Below are 17,968 nucleotides of genomic sequence, written 5' to 3'. Positions count from 1 at the left end.
AAAGAGAAAAACCAAGCCATCTTTCTGGAGATAGGCAAGGAGGAACTACAGGTTTAACTGTCATCGTCCACGTCTGAATACCGTGGCTGGCAAATGCAGAACAGAAGAGCGGGGCTAAAGCAACGATTGCAAAGTACGACACGTCATGGCTTAGTGTAACACGTCCCTTGCATTGTACAAGCGTGTGTTTCAAAAACAAGCATACGGTGCGCTTTTGTAAAAAGGAGTTGAGTTACTCATATTTAAAGCAACACGGTGTCTTCCCTTTCAGGGGTCCAGCATGCCGCAGTACAAGCTGACATACTTCAACCTGCGAGGACGAGCAGAAATCAGCCGCTACCTGTTTGCCTATTCGGGAAAGAACTATGAAGACCACAGGATAGAAGTAACAGACTGGCCCAAAATCAAACCAAGTAAGTAGCACGGGATCTTAGATCCAAAGCTCCACTAGAAACGCTGTCAAAAGGCAAAGTAATTGAGGAGGTAACTATACGTTTCATGACCAGAAACGCATTTAATTCCTGGCTTTAATAAAGCCTGTGGGAATTTTATTGCCTAGACAGCCAAAAGGTCATTCCTGATGCTCTCTCAGAAGTCTGGATCCAAAGCTTCAGACAGTCTAAAATGACTTACCTGCTGTCATCCAGCTGGGTTTTTACTCCTTATCAATTCAGCTCAGCTTTTGCCTGCCTAAAAAGCTAACCCAGTGCATGTTAATCTTCCCAGCTTCTTTGGAGAATCTGGTCTCAAAGACCACACTGTAGCCTTCACCCCGGTTTTAGAAAGGCAAATTGGAAATAAGTGTCAAGAAGGACAATGCTTTGCAACCAGAAAGGTCTTCAGAAAGGGAAGGTGATGAGACAAAACAAAAGGCAGCAGTCGATACAGTCAAAAGAAAACAAAAGGATCAAAAGAGTCGCTAGAATATCATCGATTCTAAGAACAGCCCTTCCCAAGAGTACTCTGCAGGTGACAACACTCCATTTCGTGTTTTTTAAGTAAAGTAACCTCCTTCCCGTTATTAAAGCTATTTGTTATTTCTGTTCATTAAATTAACTTTAGTTCAAAAGAAACAGATCTTGAGTTTGGAGACTGGGGATATGAAATCAGAGATATCTGTGTCTTCATTTCACTGATTTGGCCTGTGTTTTGCTACACAGGCTATGACACTTTCCACATCCAGAATGAAGAATAACGCCTTTAATTTGGGGAAAATGCATGACTAATGTACAATGTGATTTCCATTAATCAAGAAATGTTTCATGGTAGGCTTTCACACCTTTTAATAAGCCCTGCCAGCAGGCTACGAAATTCTTGCAGGGTGCAGTTAAATTTGGTCTTTTCCATAATGTTCGCAGTGACTTGAACGACAAATAGTCGAGCACCACTGCTCTCCGAGTGGCAGCTGAAACCCATCTGTGGTGCTCAAATCTCGATAGCACTGGCTAACGACCCACAGAGAGGAGTGCAAACGAGGCCGTGGAAATGGGATCTTTTCAGTTAGGAATTGCTGACTTAGGAAACCTTTTCTTTTTAGGAGCTTAAGCCTGTTGATCACGTGATATAGCTTATGCCTCTCCCACTGCAGTCCTCAGGGAAGCAGGGCAGAAGCTAAAGGCAAGATTGAGAATTCAGAGGAATACAGGAAAGCTCTGCATAGGCCTCCTTCATACTTAACTATGCACATATTCACACATACATGCACTCACCTATGTCCTGAAACAAACTTCAGTGAATATTAGCCATGTATAATCCTATGAAGAGTTTTGCACACTGATGTTTAAGTAAAACAAATTAAAAAGACAGAGCATAAATAGTGGCCTAAAGGCTACAGAGGCATTCGTGTCCTAGATGTTCTAACAGCAGATCTATCAATCAACATTGATGATGTCCCCAGCGTCCAAGGCAGCACAAGAAACAATGCAGGAAAGTCCTTCCTATGCTTTTCTTCAGTGCTCACATCATGAACTTCCCAGTGAAGCTTGGTCAGGCATTGGAACAGGCTGCCCAGGGAGGTGGTGGAGTCGCCATCTCTGGAAGTGTTTAAAAAACGTGTGGATGTGGCGCTTCAGGACATGGTGGCGCTGGATTAATGGTTGGACTTGATGATCTTGAAGGTCCTTTCCAACCTAGTGATTCTGTGATTCTGTATGTACAGTACTTTTTCACTACAGTGTATGCCCAGCTGCAACACCATTACCACCAAAACACTGGGAGCAGAGGCACTCCGGAAATCCTAAGCCATACCTTTGGACATCTTTGTTTCTCCTTCATTTCTGTGATGTGAAAAATTTGTTAGAAGGTTTACCAACGATTAAGATTTTTCATTTTTTCTGCATAATGGCTTTTCATAGCAGCCTCTACTATGACTGATCCCTAGATGAAATTCCAAACCAGTTAAGAAGTTTAGTAAAACGTGGGAGCTGCTGCTCTCAGGTTTGTGAAATCATCTGTGCAAAATTTATGCTGGCCTAGGAGTTCTTTTAATTTCGGGCTACTGTAGACGGCATGCTTCCAGTCAGTCAGTGGATGGGAACTGGAATGTATCGTGCTATTTGACCAGGAAAAAGCACACCTACGAAGAAATAGTTGGATGCGTGTCTGAAAGTGCTACTACATCTCACATCAGGATGCTAAACTTCTGCTTCTGGAAGCGTCCCTGAATCCTAGTTCAAGTACCAACGTAATGATGGCATTTGCCACCAGTGGCATCTGCGTTGCAGACAATATGCAAGTTAAGAGGTTCATCAACTAAAACAAGAGTAGAAGTATCTTGTTTGTATGCATAACAACGTAATGCTACTAAGGAAATTGCCTAGGGATCAACTAACTGATGACTACCTCCTACACCTTCATGAAGCAATCATTACTCACGGTATTTCCAGACAAAGTAATCTCCCACAGGCAAATCATTCATCAAAACTCCAAATAAAAGGTAGCAACAGGGCTTTGCAGTAAACAGCCTTACACTCTACAAGTCCGATAGCCACTGCCCCAATCTGCCCTACGGCACCTAGACACTGACTTCGCAGGCCGCGGCTCAACACAAGAAACGGTTGCCTCCTAGCTAGGGACTAGGTCGTGTAGTGTTTGCGTGTCTTAACACTACGGCAATATTGCCTACAGCAGAGATATGTCATTCACCATAAGGAAAACAAACTACTTGCATTCGCTACTATCCGGAATTTTCAAAATGTGCCTCATCTGCCTCTGTGGAGATGGGGATTGATAAGGAAAAAGCACCAGTCCTCAGGAAAACAGGTAACAGGATCCTTGCCAAAGAATTTCAGTTACTGCTGTGTTCAGCAGTAAATATGGAACGACGGGATCCGTCCAAACCATTAGGCATACAAAGGCATAGGTCACTCTGCTGAGAGATCTTCTACACTACTGTCATTCATATTCCACATCCAGATCTTTCCTGTGAAGCTCAGGATTATTTTTTCTTTCCCATTTTGCCTGGACTGCGTCTACTTCAAAAAGAAAAGAAATAAAGTAGCAGATTCCAGTCAGTCTCATTCTGGAGAAAACCAAAGGATGGTAAGTGTTTAGCAATGATAAGGGGAATTACAGCTGCCTTTGATGTAACAGCAACTAATGTAATAGCTATTTGGTACACCACTTATTTTGCAACCCTCAAAAATCATTAAAATCGGTCCAATTAATTGAACTAATTACATAATTATATATTGAAGTGAGAATAAGAAATACCAGACAAATTACTATGCATGCTTGCATACACCATGTTTGTATTTACCCACTTGCCTACGAAAGATCTGAAACCAGTTTTGACTGCAGAGTCTGCAAGTACAACATAATGTCCCTCTTTTTTTACAGACTTCAAGTATTATGAAGTAAGATAAATAAAAAAATACTTAGGGAAGAATTTTGGACAAGGAGAGCACTTCATGCTTCTTGAGCTACTAAAGGAACAAATCAAAGAATTCAAGTTGTCTAAGAGCACAAGCAGTCACGTCTCTGCACATAGGATAGGTTTGCTTCATCAATTTTCACAACATTAAAGTAAGGTTTTGCAACAAATACCAACCTCCCAGCCAAACCATCATAACATAGAAACCAGAAAATACTGTCATTAGTCTGAAGAAAAGACTTAAATATTTCTTAGTTCTCCTGTAAAATTGGCGGGGAAATAGAAAATGTGTGCATTAAGATTAACATGCAGAAAGGCCATTTAGAAAGCAGACTTGCAGCTGCTGCAAGTTTAATTTTGCCCTGGACTGAAGAGCGCGGTGGTTTTTGCTGTTTGCTTTGGCATTTCTCATGTGGCTCCCCCCAGCAAGCTGTCGTCTTAATGGTCCTTCAGGCAAATACATAACTCCTCACTCCTAGAAATATTGTCTCTCTTGATTTTGTTTACATCTAAGTGGTGCGCTTTTTTTGTATGAGGGAGGCATATTATAACATAAAAAAAACTCATGTCATTTGGCTCATACACTCTGAAATTAAAATTTCTGTATTTCAACATTTATTTTTTCTCCCTCCCGTGACTAATCTGATCATCTTTGGTAAATTTTCCAGTTGCTGATTTCAGCCAAGGATTGCCATTTATAACAGTTTATAGCATAAATAAGCTTAAGCAAGTTAGTATGTGACTATTAGCATTGACTAGATTTGTCACAGAATTTTAAAAAACAGACAAATATCAAGTAGAAACTTTGTATGACTCTTCACTACATATGTCAATAATTATTTAACTAAGTAAAGAAACTCACATTCTACGTTTCCTTTTGAACAGACTTTGACTTGACCATGCCACCATTTAAATCATAGTCAATTCAAGCTCTATACACTATCACATAATAGACTCATTCAAGACCTGTATTGCCACATAATAGGCTCCTCACAAAAAACATCATTGCACTGACATAAATCATGATATAGCAGAAAATCCACTGTAATGGTGCACAAAGTTACCATCCCCTTGAGATATTAGGCCAGCATGCAGGAGCAGCTTTTGTTCTGTGGCTCGTTAAGGGAATTTGAAGCTATGGCAATTATACAGACTTTATCGTCGTAGCAAAGGATGCTTTCATTGCACTGACAGCTGTAAACATCCTACACACTGTTTAGGAGGGGTGGAATGGTACTTGAAAGGTCCTCAAGAAACTTGACAGACTAATTATTGCACTGAAAATACTTCCAAGATAATAGATAAATCTTGAGAGGCACTTGACAACAGACAAGGATTCCTCAAGGGAGCAGTTGTCCTGTGTCCTCAGTGACTTGCTGCTACGTAGCTCTAGCTGAGATGCGTAAATAGCTATCTTTGGGCAAAAAGTAAGGCTTAGCAATCACTTCCAAAGAGAGTATGAGTTGTAATAGCTACAGCACTAAAGCTGGGCTGAGGTTAGATCAGAGCACCATCCTGGTAATCCCTTTCTAGAAGATACAGATTCTAGATGACTCCAGCTCCAGGCCAAGCACTTACCAGGGACCCTGCTCCTCTGTCAGCCTTACAAAAATTGTGTCTCTCATATACTTCTTATTGGAAGATGCAAAGTGTCTCACTTACTTGTTTCTCATGATCCAATTTAAATATGAATGTAAAGGAAAAGCAGTTACAAGTGCATTTTCAAGGCAAAGGAGAACTTATTTTGACAGAGATATTGTAGTGAGAAGTATGGGTCACATTTATCTTCCCCCATCTTTGACCAATCTAGTTGCCTTACTATGGCATCAATCTGAGCTGCTTGATTGCAAAACCATTAGATATTCAGATTTTGAGGAATAATCAAATACTTAAATACAGGCTGCTTAGCATCAAGGCCATGGATGACTTCAATACAGGCAGGAGGACGCAGGGGGAAGAGCAGGTCACCTTGGGGGAAATAGGGGAACCTGAACTCACATCTTGGAGCAAAGCTGAGGCCAGTCAGGATAAATGTGAGGAGGAAAGAACAGAGATGAGGAAGAGAAGAATAATGAAGAAGTTAAGATGAGTGGAAAAGGAAGAAAGAGCTAAGGGAAGGAGAAAATTAAAAACTGCATCTGTGCAGGGGCTCCTCACTGGCTGGAGGAGGAGAGCGGTGAGAAGCATAGCACAGCACTAAGCTCTGGTTTCTCCCTACCAGCAGCCCACCAGCCTAGCTGCCAGGCTTGGACAAAACTGTGCTCAGCTCTGTGTTGTGTTTCCTCTCCCTGTCCTTGAAAGAGAAACAGGCCCACATGAGCACCATCCACTGGGTCGTGCCCAGGAAGATGAGCGAGGAGCTCATGGTCAAAGGGAAGGCCTGAACACTAGTAAGAACCTATAGGCATGCCAGGATGGGAGTAGTTATCACAGCCCTTAGGGACTTCATACGGATGTCCTTGTTTTTAACACACATCAGGCCTCATCTTCCCTGCTTAGTATCCAGCAGAGATTATGTAAACATCACAGTTTAGTCACAAAATCCAATCAAAATTAAAGTATGTATAAAAAGGAATTCATCCGACTCCTAAACACTGCACAGATACTTCAGCGAGTCCTTCCTAAAACAAGAAGAGAGACCGCAGATCAGTCTGATGACTTACAGCAACCCTCTGTTAAAGTTTTCTTCGTGGGGAGTGTAAAGTCTGTGCAGATTGCTTTCCAGCATGCAATGCTAAAACCAATGAATAACCAAGATCATAGGAAAATCAAGAATTTGCTGATGAAAGTTCAGTTTAAAGAAGACTACAGGTTTAGTTATCCAAACAGCATGCTTTTTAAAAACCCCGTTCCTCTTTTCAGTGAGTTTTCAATCTAAATCTGGAAATCAACACAAGCGTCCAGAGTGCCTTCTACTTCAGATGAGCAACAAAGCAAGCAGAAACTAAAAGGGAAAGGTCATATATTTTGTGCATGCCTGAGAAATGATGCTGCTTGTACAATGACGGCAACAGATTTTTCTAGTATTTCTTCTTAAAATGTATTTGCTCAAGTGGGAGTTGGAAACTTTGCAAGACAACATTGTTTTGAAAAACATGGAAAGGACATCCGTACGGATACACAAGGGTACAAACTGACGTAAGTATGAAGCAGCCCCCTAACCAACCAAGGTTAAAGAAAAACTAGCCGAGTGACACACACATCCTTCCAGTCTGCACTGCTTTGGCTTAACTCTTCATTGGCGATTGCTCTCCTACGCACGTTGTTTCACGATTTGCCCCCACAACCCTCATTCCACACAAATGAGGTCCCTCTCACAGTCCAGCTTCACATGCCACCTCTTTCACTTGCTCATCTAATGTAGGAGCCTGGCAGGAACTGACCTACGTGCTTTGTTCATCTGGAGTTGCACGAACCATGCCTTTCACCAAAACTGTGTAAAATTTAGCGGTTTTGATACAATGCTTATACACATGGCATACTCAGACTTCCCCAGAGGTTCCTTCAACGTGTGCTGTCAATGAGCAGAGCTGGGACCACAAGCACCACAGGAGGCTCAAAGCAAGCCACGGAAGCCCATGTCCATGAGTCTAACAGTGACACTGCTTAAATTCATGTACAGATGGCTTTCTGATGTAGTTTGGAGCCCCCGAGCAGATGGCCTGGCTGTGGTTTTTGCTGTGCTTCAAAAAATGAGCTAATGGCAAGGTGTCTAGAGGCCACAACGAGGTCATTTGCCAAACCCCGACCTTGCCTCCAGCAATGCAACTGCGCCCATCCACTGGGAAGGCTCTTTGCACCCTTCCTTAGGATGAACTGTGCGGCACAAATCCACCCCCCTCTCCTCCACTTGGAAAAGGAAGTCTCCAGTTTTCACAGGGAACACATTCCTGCCCACAACAGTCCAACTCACGTATACAATCAATCTCCTGGTTTCGCTATGGATTTATCAATATAGGAAACTGTGCTTTGAAGCTACAAGAAGAGCAAAGAGATACTTCACTGCAGCTTACTAGAAATTTTATCTTGTTACGAGAATTTTGGATAATAATAATTCAAAGGCAAAAAGATATTTTTTTCCAGACTGAAAATGCAACTTTGCAAATCATTACACCATCTCCTTCAATACAGAGGAGACGTGCTATAAGTATTTTCTGCCCTTTGACTGTTCTTTGCTATATTCTTCAGCTGTAAAGCAGCCTGGATAACTACCATTCTTTCTGGTGTGCAAGAAGAGCATGCCCTGCACCCAAGAAGAAATGACAGATTTTTACAATGATCTGTACAGCACAAATGTGCTTTCTTCAAACCTCTCAGAATTGCCCTCATTTACGGCTTATTAACTCAATGCTTGACAAAAGTCAGTGTATGATCATATACATATAGTCTATCAGCAAGAAAAAAAAATCTATGTTTAAACGCAAATCTTTTTTTTTTCCCCTGTTCTTTATAAGAAAAAAAAAATCAAATTGCATTTTGAACACACAAGAAAGGAAGAAACATCTCCCATTTACCATCTGTTATGGTTTAAATAGTCCATTGTTTAGTAATGATGGGAATAAATATGCTGCCTCTTAGCAAAAAAAACCCAAATTTCATTATAAATCAAAGCATAATGCCTTTTGGGCATTTAAGGCTTGCAGGACAATATGTAATAAAATATGCTCTCATTTATTAATTTTATACTTGCATTATGAATATTTCTATTGTGTGCAAAGCAAAGCTATATTTGTATATTTTTAATTGTAAACTCAGTTGCTTTTCCGGGAAAGAATAACCAGATCTTAATGAAAATAGCTCAGCACTGAGGAGGAAGCACTTTGTAGGCATTACTCATGTTTTCAAGGAATGAATAGCAATTCCCTTAAATTCTGTGGGCTGCTAGGAAAAAAAGGTGAATCCAGAAATGGCCAGATTGCTGAGAAACAGAACATGAGCGGTTACCACCACTCTGCCACTCAGCTGCCTTTCACACCTTAATCCATGTTCCTCAACATGAAAGATGCCTTCCTCCTCTTGCTGTAATCGGGTGTTTCTTAAAAAAATAATATATCTAGACAAACAAACTGGCTTTCAGTTTCCTTACAGTGACTGGCAAAGTGAAATGTCAGTCAAAGCCTTGCCTTGTAGACTTCCCCCACATATAAGCACAGCAGAAAATGGTCTGTTCAGTTTCCAGATGAAGCAATTGCAGTTTCCCAACGTGAGCAGCGATCATCGTGTTTTGACAGTTATTGCTACAGAGGCTGCCTTAGTCACTTTGACCTAGCCAAAACTACATCAGCCCGGTGGCATTCCTACTGGGGACTCCGAAAAGGGCCGGTTAACTCATTCAGCTCCTGAGCTGGCTGCGCTGTTGCCGTTACCTGTTGCCAGGTGTTGGTGTACAGCCTTGCGCGGTCTGGGGGATCTGAAGATGGCTGCAGCTGACCACGCTGGCACGTCCCGCAGTCCCGCGCGCTCCCACCCCCTCTACTAGCGCTTGTTTGAAAGATGCGCTGGTATCCTGCGTAAGCAAACGTCGTTTCACAGCTCCGTGGCTTCGGAGGCAGTGATGCCGAGGGCACTCTGCACCATTAATCCACAGCACAGAACCCAGGCTCTTCTCATTCTCACAGCCAGAGAGCTTTGCAGTTTAGCATTCGGGGATGTGTCTTGTCCTCTCTGGATTCTCAGTGAAGCAATACATGGATTTGCTGCTCACTGAATAATAAACATCTGAAGTCTTCTGTGCAACAAGTCTATTACTGTTTCAATAACAACTAGCAGTGCACACTTTCTCCCTGGGGTACAGCAGCTAATCTGAGCTCTTTGAGTTCTCTTGCTCTTTGAGCTTTCTTGCTTCTGCTAGTCATCAGCATCAAAATATATACTGGCTTCACAGTGTGCTGAACGTAGGAGGAAAAAAAAAAAAAGAGTATCATGAGTACTGTGTTGAGATGCAGGAAAAAAAACGCACAGAGCAGTCCTGGATGTCTTCTGCAGCTGCCAAATTAATTTCGCAGATGCAGGTTTGACATCTAAGATCCTGTACCTAATGTGATTTACATACTACATGTTAAACCACAGAGACACGTGGCAGTGTTCATCATTGATGAAGCTGCCTTGATAAAGAGGTCAACAAATGCATGAGGTTTCGTTATTTTCCCCTTTTCATTAAGAACTAAAAAAGCTCGTGGAATAGAAGAGTCATTCCAGCTGCCCCACAAAGACAGTTCTCCTGGGTTTGAAAGCACCTTGTGTATTTCCAACAGCCAATGTTCTCCCTTTTCTGCTACCGCTCTTTTACATCGCAAAACAGTCTTAAGATGGGCATACATCTTATTTACATGAAGCGTAATCCAGGTGAAAATCATGTACAAAGCACTTGGCTATGACCAGCAGTTACAATCACGTACTTGCAATTTATGAAATAGAATCCTTTGAAATGCAGAGATTTAAAGTTCCTCCAGTGAACAGCACTGGGTTCCCACGAGTGGATTCTCACCACAGTAAATGCAACAGTTTTTCCCAGCTTAAGCTTTGCTCTAAGGTTTCAGCCCCATTTGATATCCCGCCAGCAGCTTCTCCAAAACATGGCAAAACAGTAGTCCAAGTTTTCATGTAGATTATGCTACTAAATGAATAACTGAAAAATAGGACTGATTTCTTATCTCAAACTCTTACAGATATCTACAATGCTTTATATATATTTATATTTAAAAGTTTGGAGGCTTCTTCCCCATGACTGACTGAATTTTTTTTGAATGCAAGCCAAGTCAAGAAAATTTTAGTATCTTCTTAGCCTTTGTAGTTCAGTGTGAAAGATATATTTGTCTCTTGGTGAGGACTGTCGAGTAAAACGTCTTGTCGCAATATAAGTTTTGAAATACAGATATTCTGTGAATCACTGCTGTTGAATTTAAAACAAGTGTAAATGAAAAAGCACCTTTGTGGTCTTTACCCGATCTCTTACTTCATACCCCAGCTGGATCCCGCACTACAAAATCTTCAGTAGTACTTCTCTTAACCTTGGCAGTCGTTATCTTAGGGAGGAAAAAGCAGGGAAGAGAAGGAAAAAACAAAATTCCACTAAAAAGTTTGCCTGCATAAAGAATTCAGGGTATGTAGGAGCACACTCAGCCTTTACAGCACAAGGATGGGAAATAGGAAATGTAATACCTGGTGTCTACGCTGTAGTTGTCTTCTTGCAGTGTGATCTAGTTATATCCTTAACCTTATCTATTTTTTTTAGTCCATGGCATTTCCCTACAGAAATACTGAGAAACTGTTAAGTGCTCCAACGATGCATACCCTCTGAGTGGTGAAAGCACGGCTATTACAGACTCCCACTGTTAAGGGCTACGATTTAACTTTTTTTGGTTGCTTTTTCTTGTTTTCTTTCTCCTCCAAGCTATCCCGTTCGGCAAAATCCCCATTCTGGAAGTTGACGGCGTTACCATTCACCAGAGCCTGGCAATAGCAAGATACCTTGCCAGAGAATCAGGTAACACACATTTGACTATTTTCTTGCTCTGTTCTGCACCCACCTTTAACGCCCAGGAAAAACACACCCACAGCAAAAATAGAAGCAGAACAACAGCTTGGCAAGCCCAGCCAAGCAGAAGTCAACACCAGCATGGCAACACCGGTACTAGTGCTTTTTCCAGGCACAAACAGCTAATGGTTATCAGCCTCTCGTCGCACCTGTAGTTCGTCTGCCAGCGCCAAATGCTGACCACAGACACACAGCATGCCGTGTAGGACGCTCTTAGAGGTGACACTCAAGGAGAGGCGGTTTAAAAAGCACCGAGGAGCGCTGTGTGGTGGCATGCCCGTGTTCCGCAGCCCTCCTTACCGTAATCTGGTGCCGACTTAGTTCGGTGGGTTGGGGCTGCTGTGGCCATCCTGATGAGATCTCAGGCTACAACTGAGTAGTAGTTCCGAGATCAGAAAGAAGAAAGAGAGCAAGGCACACCCGCTAGGATGCTGTGCGACAGGGTGAGAGTCACTCAAATGTCACGTAGAGAGTAAAATAAAAACAGACACGGAAATTATTGTTCAATTAAAGGTTCGTTGTTGGTTCAAAGGAAAAACCTGCAGTGGGAAACGCTACGACGTTCAGAGCTGAAGTCACGTGGCCGAGCTCCGTATTTGCACTGTAAGTGTGTGTGTCTAAAGGAAAACTCAGGAATAAGCCTCCCTCACGTCTGACTGAGTTTCCCATCTGCATGCAATACCTGGCTGACTTCTCCAGCCACTAAACTTCATTCCACCTGCCACTGCACGACAGAAAAAGTGTACGTGTGGCTTCCCTAAGGCTCTCAGGGCAGTGTCCCCGGGAGCTGACCTTTGATCTGCCAGGCTAACCAGAGGGATGACCAGGAGGAGGAGGTTTTGGAAGCGTTAGAGATTATCACAGTCAGCAGGCAGAGCGCTCTGAAGCAGATTTAGGCAACAATTCTGAGCTGGCAGAGAGATTAGATCAGATGGTGACATCACTTGCATCGTTAAATATTTACATGCTATGGAAGTACTCAACCAGTTAGATAAATTGATATAAGACTTAGTAACACAAGTAATCAAAGAGAGTAGTCAGGGCTTGCTTTAGGTCAGCAAGCTGTCATTCAAAACCATCTGCAAAACCGGTCTGGTCAAAGGCAGACGTGTTCGTGGTGTGCTGAATGTCGGCAAACTGAAGAGGGGGGCTGGGAAGCGAGTCGTATCCTACATTTTTTACACTCTGAGCAAAGAGATGTAACCTGCCTTTCAAAATGCCTCACGCATTTTAAAAGGCACGAGCACAACATCTTTTCAAGCACGTCTGCAATACTACGTTCCTGCCAACTTGCTCCATCCTTGATACAATCTACTGCTTGTAAGAGGATGACGAGCGTCCACCTGGTAGCGCAAAACGATGAGAAAGCCTGCCTTCTACCCACGCGGCCTCCCTCCCGTCTCCTGCCGGGAGGCTGATCCGGAGCTGTGCTCCCATTACGGTCTGAGGTTCTGACGCAGGCGTTCCCCCGGCACCTTTTTCCACCGGCTCGCAACAGCCACGAAGGCTAGGGCTCTGGCAAATCTTAACGTGCTCAGACCATGCTGTTCTCCTTTTGGTGTTAATCACACCCTCAGCTACGGGGGCGGCAGGGGGGGAAGCATGCACGGAAGGGGAAAAAAACCACAACCCTAAAATTCATAGTGAAAATTTCCTACTTCTGCTGTTAAGTCTGCCTATGTCACTAAGCCTTTAAAATTAAGAAATGGCATTTTTAGATGCCTGTCACTAACAACTCGTTACTGACGGCTCACAGAACTTGATGACCAAAAAGAGAGGCACATCCTTTACCTTCAAAAACATAAAGTATCAGGAAAGGAGATAACTTGGCAGAGGAAGGGCATATGGTTTATGGGAGCCGCAGAGCTTCCAGGTGAGGCTTAAAGAAGCAAGGGAAGGAGAGAAGGATGAACACAGGTCTATGGAACGAGAGAGAGGGAAAAAAGTAGTAGCCTTGAGAAGGCTGCAGGCAAGCCAAAGGACAACAATGGAAGAAAGCAGATTTGTAAACAAGACAAAGTTTGGCTAAGGTACCTGATTACCATGAAGTAATCAAAAGTAAGCAAGATGTCATGAGCAGGTTCAAAATGGGGCTGAACAGCCAGGACAGAGGGCAAGAGAAGCAGGCTTTCACAGAAGCACTTTTGTAGGTTGTGTTGAGAGATGGAAAGACCATGAGATGGAGAAGGACACTGAAAACTGGGATAGGGAAATACTAACAGAAATGAATTAGTGCTGACCCACACTGAACATCCTGGGATGGTGGAAAGCAGAGAAGGACAAAGAAACAGTGGTCAGGCCATGGGCTCAGGTGATGGAAAGAACTCCTCACTACCTCGGATGGCTGCATGAGGCTGGACTGGGAAAGGTAGATGGGATTGCATCTGGATGCAAGGAGTCAAATGCATGTTGTTAGCATCAAAAAAGCCGTGGAGAGCATGTGCGTTTATGGAAATGTTCACAAAGAGCAGAGTTTACCTTTGGGGCATCAAAAATTCCAACTGATGCTGTCTCTAACCTCCCTTCATATGCTTGCTTCCCACAGGTCTGGCAGGTCAGACGCCTGTGGAACAGGCACTAGCTGATGCCATTGTGGACACCATAGATGATTTCATGACGCTGTTCCCTTGGGCAGAGAAAAACCAGGACGTGAGAGTAAGACAATCCTTAATTTAAACAAAGATAGCATAGCACATAAGCCATGACTCTATACCTTAGCGTGTCCTCTGGAGAAACTGTCATGTGCCAGCCCCTTGGTCCATCACCTCAACTTCGCAAAGCTGAGCTGCAGGAGCTCTGTGCTTCTTCCTCCAGGCTAACCCAGCCAAGGCATTCTGCTCCTTCCAACTTCCTCCTTCACCAGATTTTTTTTCACCCTTGGTGGAAGCAATGATGAGGCCATTGATGAGCCACCCCTCACTGCTTCACCTTGAATCAAGGATGCCGTATATGCATACATCAAACTACTCTTCAAAGAGGGAAGACAGGACACTTGCATCCCAGTCAGCACCGTGCAATACCTGTATGTTGTTGGAAACAGAATAAGTGTAAACCTTTCTCTTTTTGCTGACGGAACAGGATTAACAACTCCCTCCCATTTTCCTTTTGCCCTTCCACATCTTGATTTCTACTTGGCTTTTGATAAGTATCAATCTTCAATAGCATCAGCTGCCGGCGACAAATGCTTTTCAGTTACTGGGGTGGTGTAGGACAGCAGTCACTGCTAAAGAGGGCAGGTAGCACATCCCTCACTGTCACTGCAGCCACGCTCTACAGATCCCTGCAGCCCCACCTCGGTCCTCTGCAAATGCTGATGCCAGGCTAACACACTGCCGTGGCTACTTTAACACGCAGTCACGGGCAAGTCCTACAGCATTTGAGGGGTTTTTTTGGCATCAGTCCCGTCCCTCTCACCAGATCGCCACATGCAAGGATGCAGCTGCTGGGGAAGACGTTGCTGCGTTTCAATGGCTCCACACAGCTCAGACCCAAGCAGATGACCTGACCCTTTTAGGAAGGTGGTAGTGTAACAACAGGTCTCACCATTAACTACCAGCGTAGCCACCTTCCATTTATTCAAAGATAACATTTCAGGCAGACTAGGGTATCTTATGGCAGAAACCACAGGGTACAAAGTGTTGACCAAACCCAACAATAAATAATGAAGTGATATGAAAGTGCTCTGAAATCATGCAGGGGAAAATCTGAAGGTGTATTTGGAGGTTTTAGTATTCAAAAACGTGAATTACTTAATCTCCTAGCGATTTCCTGAAGTTTCCTCATTTGGGGAGGGGAGGTTGACTCATTATTTTTAATCATTTAGGAACAGCCACGCTGTTGCTAACACGTTAGCGTAGAAGAGCACCACTGCCACAGTACTGCTCCTCCTCTACAGGGAAACTCCCACGGTAACGCCTGCGTGTGTCCCAGCTCGTACTCGAGCAACTTCTCCAAAATAAGGACCCAGACCATGTCACCAGTGATTAATTTAAAAGGGAGGAGAGTTCACAGGCAACCCTCACACGCCTGTACGCACGTATGCATGCGAGGGAGTGTTCTGGGGCCAAGGAAGATCGAGAAACTTACTTTCTGGGAACCTCTAACGTTTTTCTCACTGTTAGCTGTTCTCCCTCTCTCCTCGCAGGTCCACTGCCACCACCTTGTGGTAGAAGTGGCATCTCACGGTCTCACAAGGCCAAATTTAAGTAATTTACACACAGTAAAGTCAGAAAACTTCCCCAGGCCTGACGAGCGGTTACACCACCACACATCCCTCAGAGAAAGCTGAAAGGATGTGCTATGCTGTCTAGCCAGCAGTAAAGAGAAAACCAAGCAAGGTGAAGGGAGCAGGGGTGGAAGCTGCCCATGGAAGCTCCCTCCGTGCCAGGCACAGGCTCTCCCTTCACCCTACAGCCCTGGTTCAGCTGGCTCAGTTTACCTAAATCCTATAGTGTCCCTTTCCATGTATCTAAAAGACACTTAACCTCTGCATTTCTTTACTTACCTTAAATAATGCTGTTTGCTGTATTAATCCTGACTTGCATGTTAACATATTCCTTCTTCCAAGAGAACCGAGAGTATTCCAAAGCTTGGGTCAGCCCAAATGATTTCACTGTCACCTTTTTCAGATTTCAGCTTTCTTTTTCACAAGTATGAAAGCACAAAAAATTCAATTTTCCTGACTGCTGTGCTTACGCGTCGGTGTGCATCTTTGTGTTTCCTTCTTCCCCCAGAAACAAGCATTTGATGATATCCTCACCAACAAAGCACCTGAGTTACTGAAAGATTTGGATACTTTCCTAGGGGATAACAACTGGCTGGTAGGGAAATCTGTAAGTGTGATTTTTGTTTCTCCCATTCCAATCAGGTTGCCAGAAAAATAAAATCATTGACTATTGTTGAATTTCTGGATTTCATGCCAGCTCATGGAACAACTCCCCACTCTCTTTGTTCTTGCCAATACACAACTGGAAGTTCAGTTGCAATGTGAAAATTGTTTTCCATACTATTAGAAAAAGGAGGCAAACCAGGACTAGGATCTGCATTTTTGAAATCAGTTTAGAAGTATGTTGACACAAAACATTATAAATTACTTTGTACTAGTCAATACAGATGGGAGCTGTTTAGAACTCTGCTTATAATCACTGATCAATTTATAGGACAATATGAAAAAACTCTCTATGAAAATGTATTGCCTCTTTTTTTTTTTTTTTTTTTTTTTTTTTTACACACAAAACTGTTTGGAAACTAATGAAAATAATTTTCTGCAGCACAGTTTCAGTGGGAAAGATTAATATTATAATGCAAGTAATATGTGTGGCAAGGGCTTTATTTAACCAATACTTACTTGTCAAGCCTTGCATCGCAACCTGTTTACTAGCTCTGTAATTATAGGCTTAAAAAAACCCACCAACTTACACAAAACAGATTGATTCATGTTTCATTTCTGCAGTTTGCTGAGAATATTAGAAGTCCCAGCTTTTGAGATTACCAACTAAAATTTACTGCTTTCTCTCCCATTACCACCAGGTAACATGGGCTGATTTCTACTGGGATGTGTGCAGTACAACCCTTCTGTCCCATAAACCCGACCTGGCAGACAACTACCCCAGGCTTTTGGCTCTCAAAGACAGAGTGCAAGCGCTTCCAGCTATTGCAGCCTGGATCCAGAAAAGACCAAAGACTAAAATGTAGATCAGCTACTCAGACTGGAAAAAACAAATGCATGATTAGTTTTCAACATGACAAGCGTCCTAAGTTATTAATTTTAGAATCATTTAAATTAATTTCAGGTGGGTGTGCTATGCCGAGTCAAAATCTACTGCTTGTATCCATTTACGGGAGAGAATCTAAAAAGCTGATTTAATAGAGTAGAGCCTGAGGGAGAGGTGTGGTTTCAACCACATTCCCCCCACTACTAATAAAGTGCTTGATCAACCTAATTAATGTTCTGTGGGCTCTCGGAAAGGGAAGAAGGGAAGGGGGAAAAAGGGAAGGGGGAAAACACACTGAAGTCAACAAATTTCAAGCTTAAGCACTTTCTTTAGCCTCTTAAAGTTTATGCTGTGCCATCGCAAAAAAAAACAACCCAACCAACAACAACACACACTCCCTCACAAAAAAACCCTCACCAAAACCAAAACCAACAACAAAGCCTCCCAAAACCAAAACAAAAGGCAGCTCCCAGCTGAGGTGGTGCCCACACCAGCACCAGTTTTCCATAGGCACACCAGCTGCCAAAACAGTCAGCAGCTCAGTATCTCTTCCAGTAAGTAGGAGACACAAACTGGGGGGCAGGGGTGGAAACGAGGTTTAGCACAAATGAACGAACAGACAGTTTGTTCTTCCAGCACTGGGGGACAGGTTTGTGGAAATCTTGGCAACGTGGATGTTTGTGGATGGAAGCAGTTTACACAAACCCAACGGGAGACAAGTGCTTGCAAGAGGAATCGCTCTGTGCTGTGTAAGCAGATAAATCACAACAAACTTGGGCAATCCTCTGGGCTGAAAATGGCCACTGTTGGGAAAGTATCTCCCTTTACACTTGCTTTTCCCTCCCA

At 43.1% G+C, this 17,968-nt stretch overlaps 1 protein-coding gene across 1 annotated transcript; it reads left to right on the top strand.

Moving 5' to 3' along the window:
• The first annotated feature begins 277 nt into the window (after positions 1-277).
• HPGDS (hematopoietic prostaglandin D synthase) lies at positions 278-17,240 on the top strand. The gene is made up of 5 exons (XM_010296157.1): positions 278-413; positions 11,265-11,357; positions 13,954-14,063; positions 16,142-16,240; positions 16,938-17,240. Exons 1-5 carry the CDS (start codon positions 281-283, stop codon positions 17,100-17,102), a joined length of 600 nt encoding a protein of 199 aa, XP_010294459.1. The 5' UTR covers positions 278-280; the 3' UTR covers positions 17,103-17,240.
• The last annotated feature ends 728 nt before the right edge of the window (positions 17,241-17,968 follow it).

This window comes from Phaethon lepturus, unplaced genomic scaffold, assembly GCF_000687285.1.
Source record: "Phaethon lepturus isolate BGI_N335 unplaced genomic scaffold, ASM68728v1 scaffold3130, whole genome shotgun sequence".
Classification (NCBI taxonomy): domain Eukaryota; kingdom Metazoa; phylum Chordata; class Aves; order Phaethontiformes; family Phaethontidae; genus Phaethon; species Phaethon lepturus.
The sequence above is the reverse complement of the archived record's forward strand: the minus strand, read 5'-3'. Positions and strand labels throughout refer to the sequence as shown.

Bases quoted from the DNA above. Each gene is read 5' to 3' on its own strand.
- HPGDS (XM_010296157.1), top strand. From the start codon at position 281: ATGCCGCAGTACAAGCTGACATACTTCAACCTGCGAGGACGAGCAGAA. The intron at 11,358-13,953 runs GTAACACACATT...TGCTTCCCACAG, and splicing joins ATACCTTGCCAGAGAATCAG to GTCTGGCAGGTCAGACGCCT. The intron at 16,241-16,937 runs GTAAGTGTGATT...CATTACCACCAG, and splicing joins ACTGGCTGGTAGGGAAATCT to GTAACATGGGCTGATTTCTA.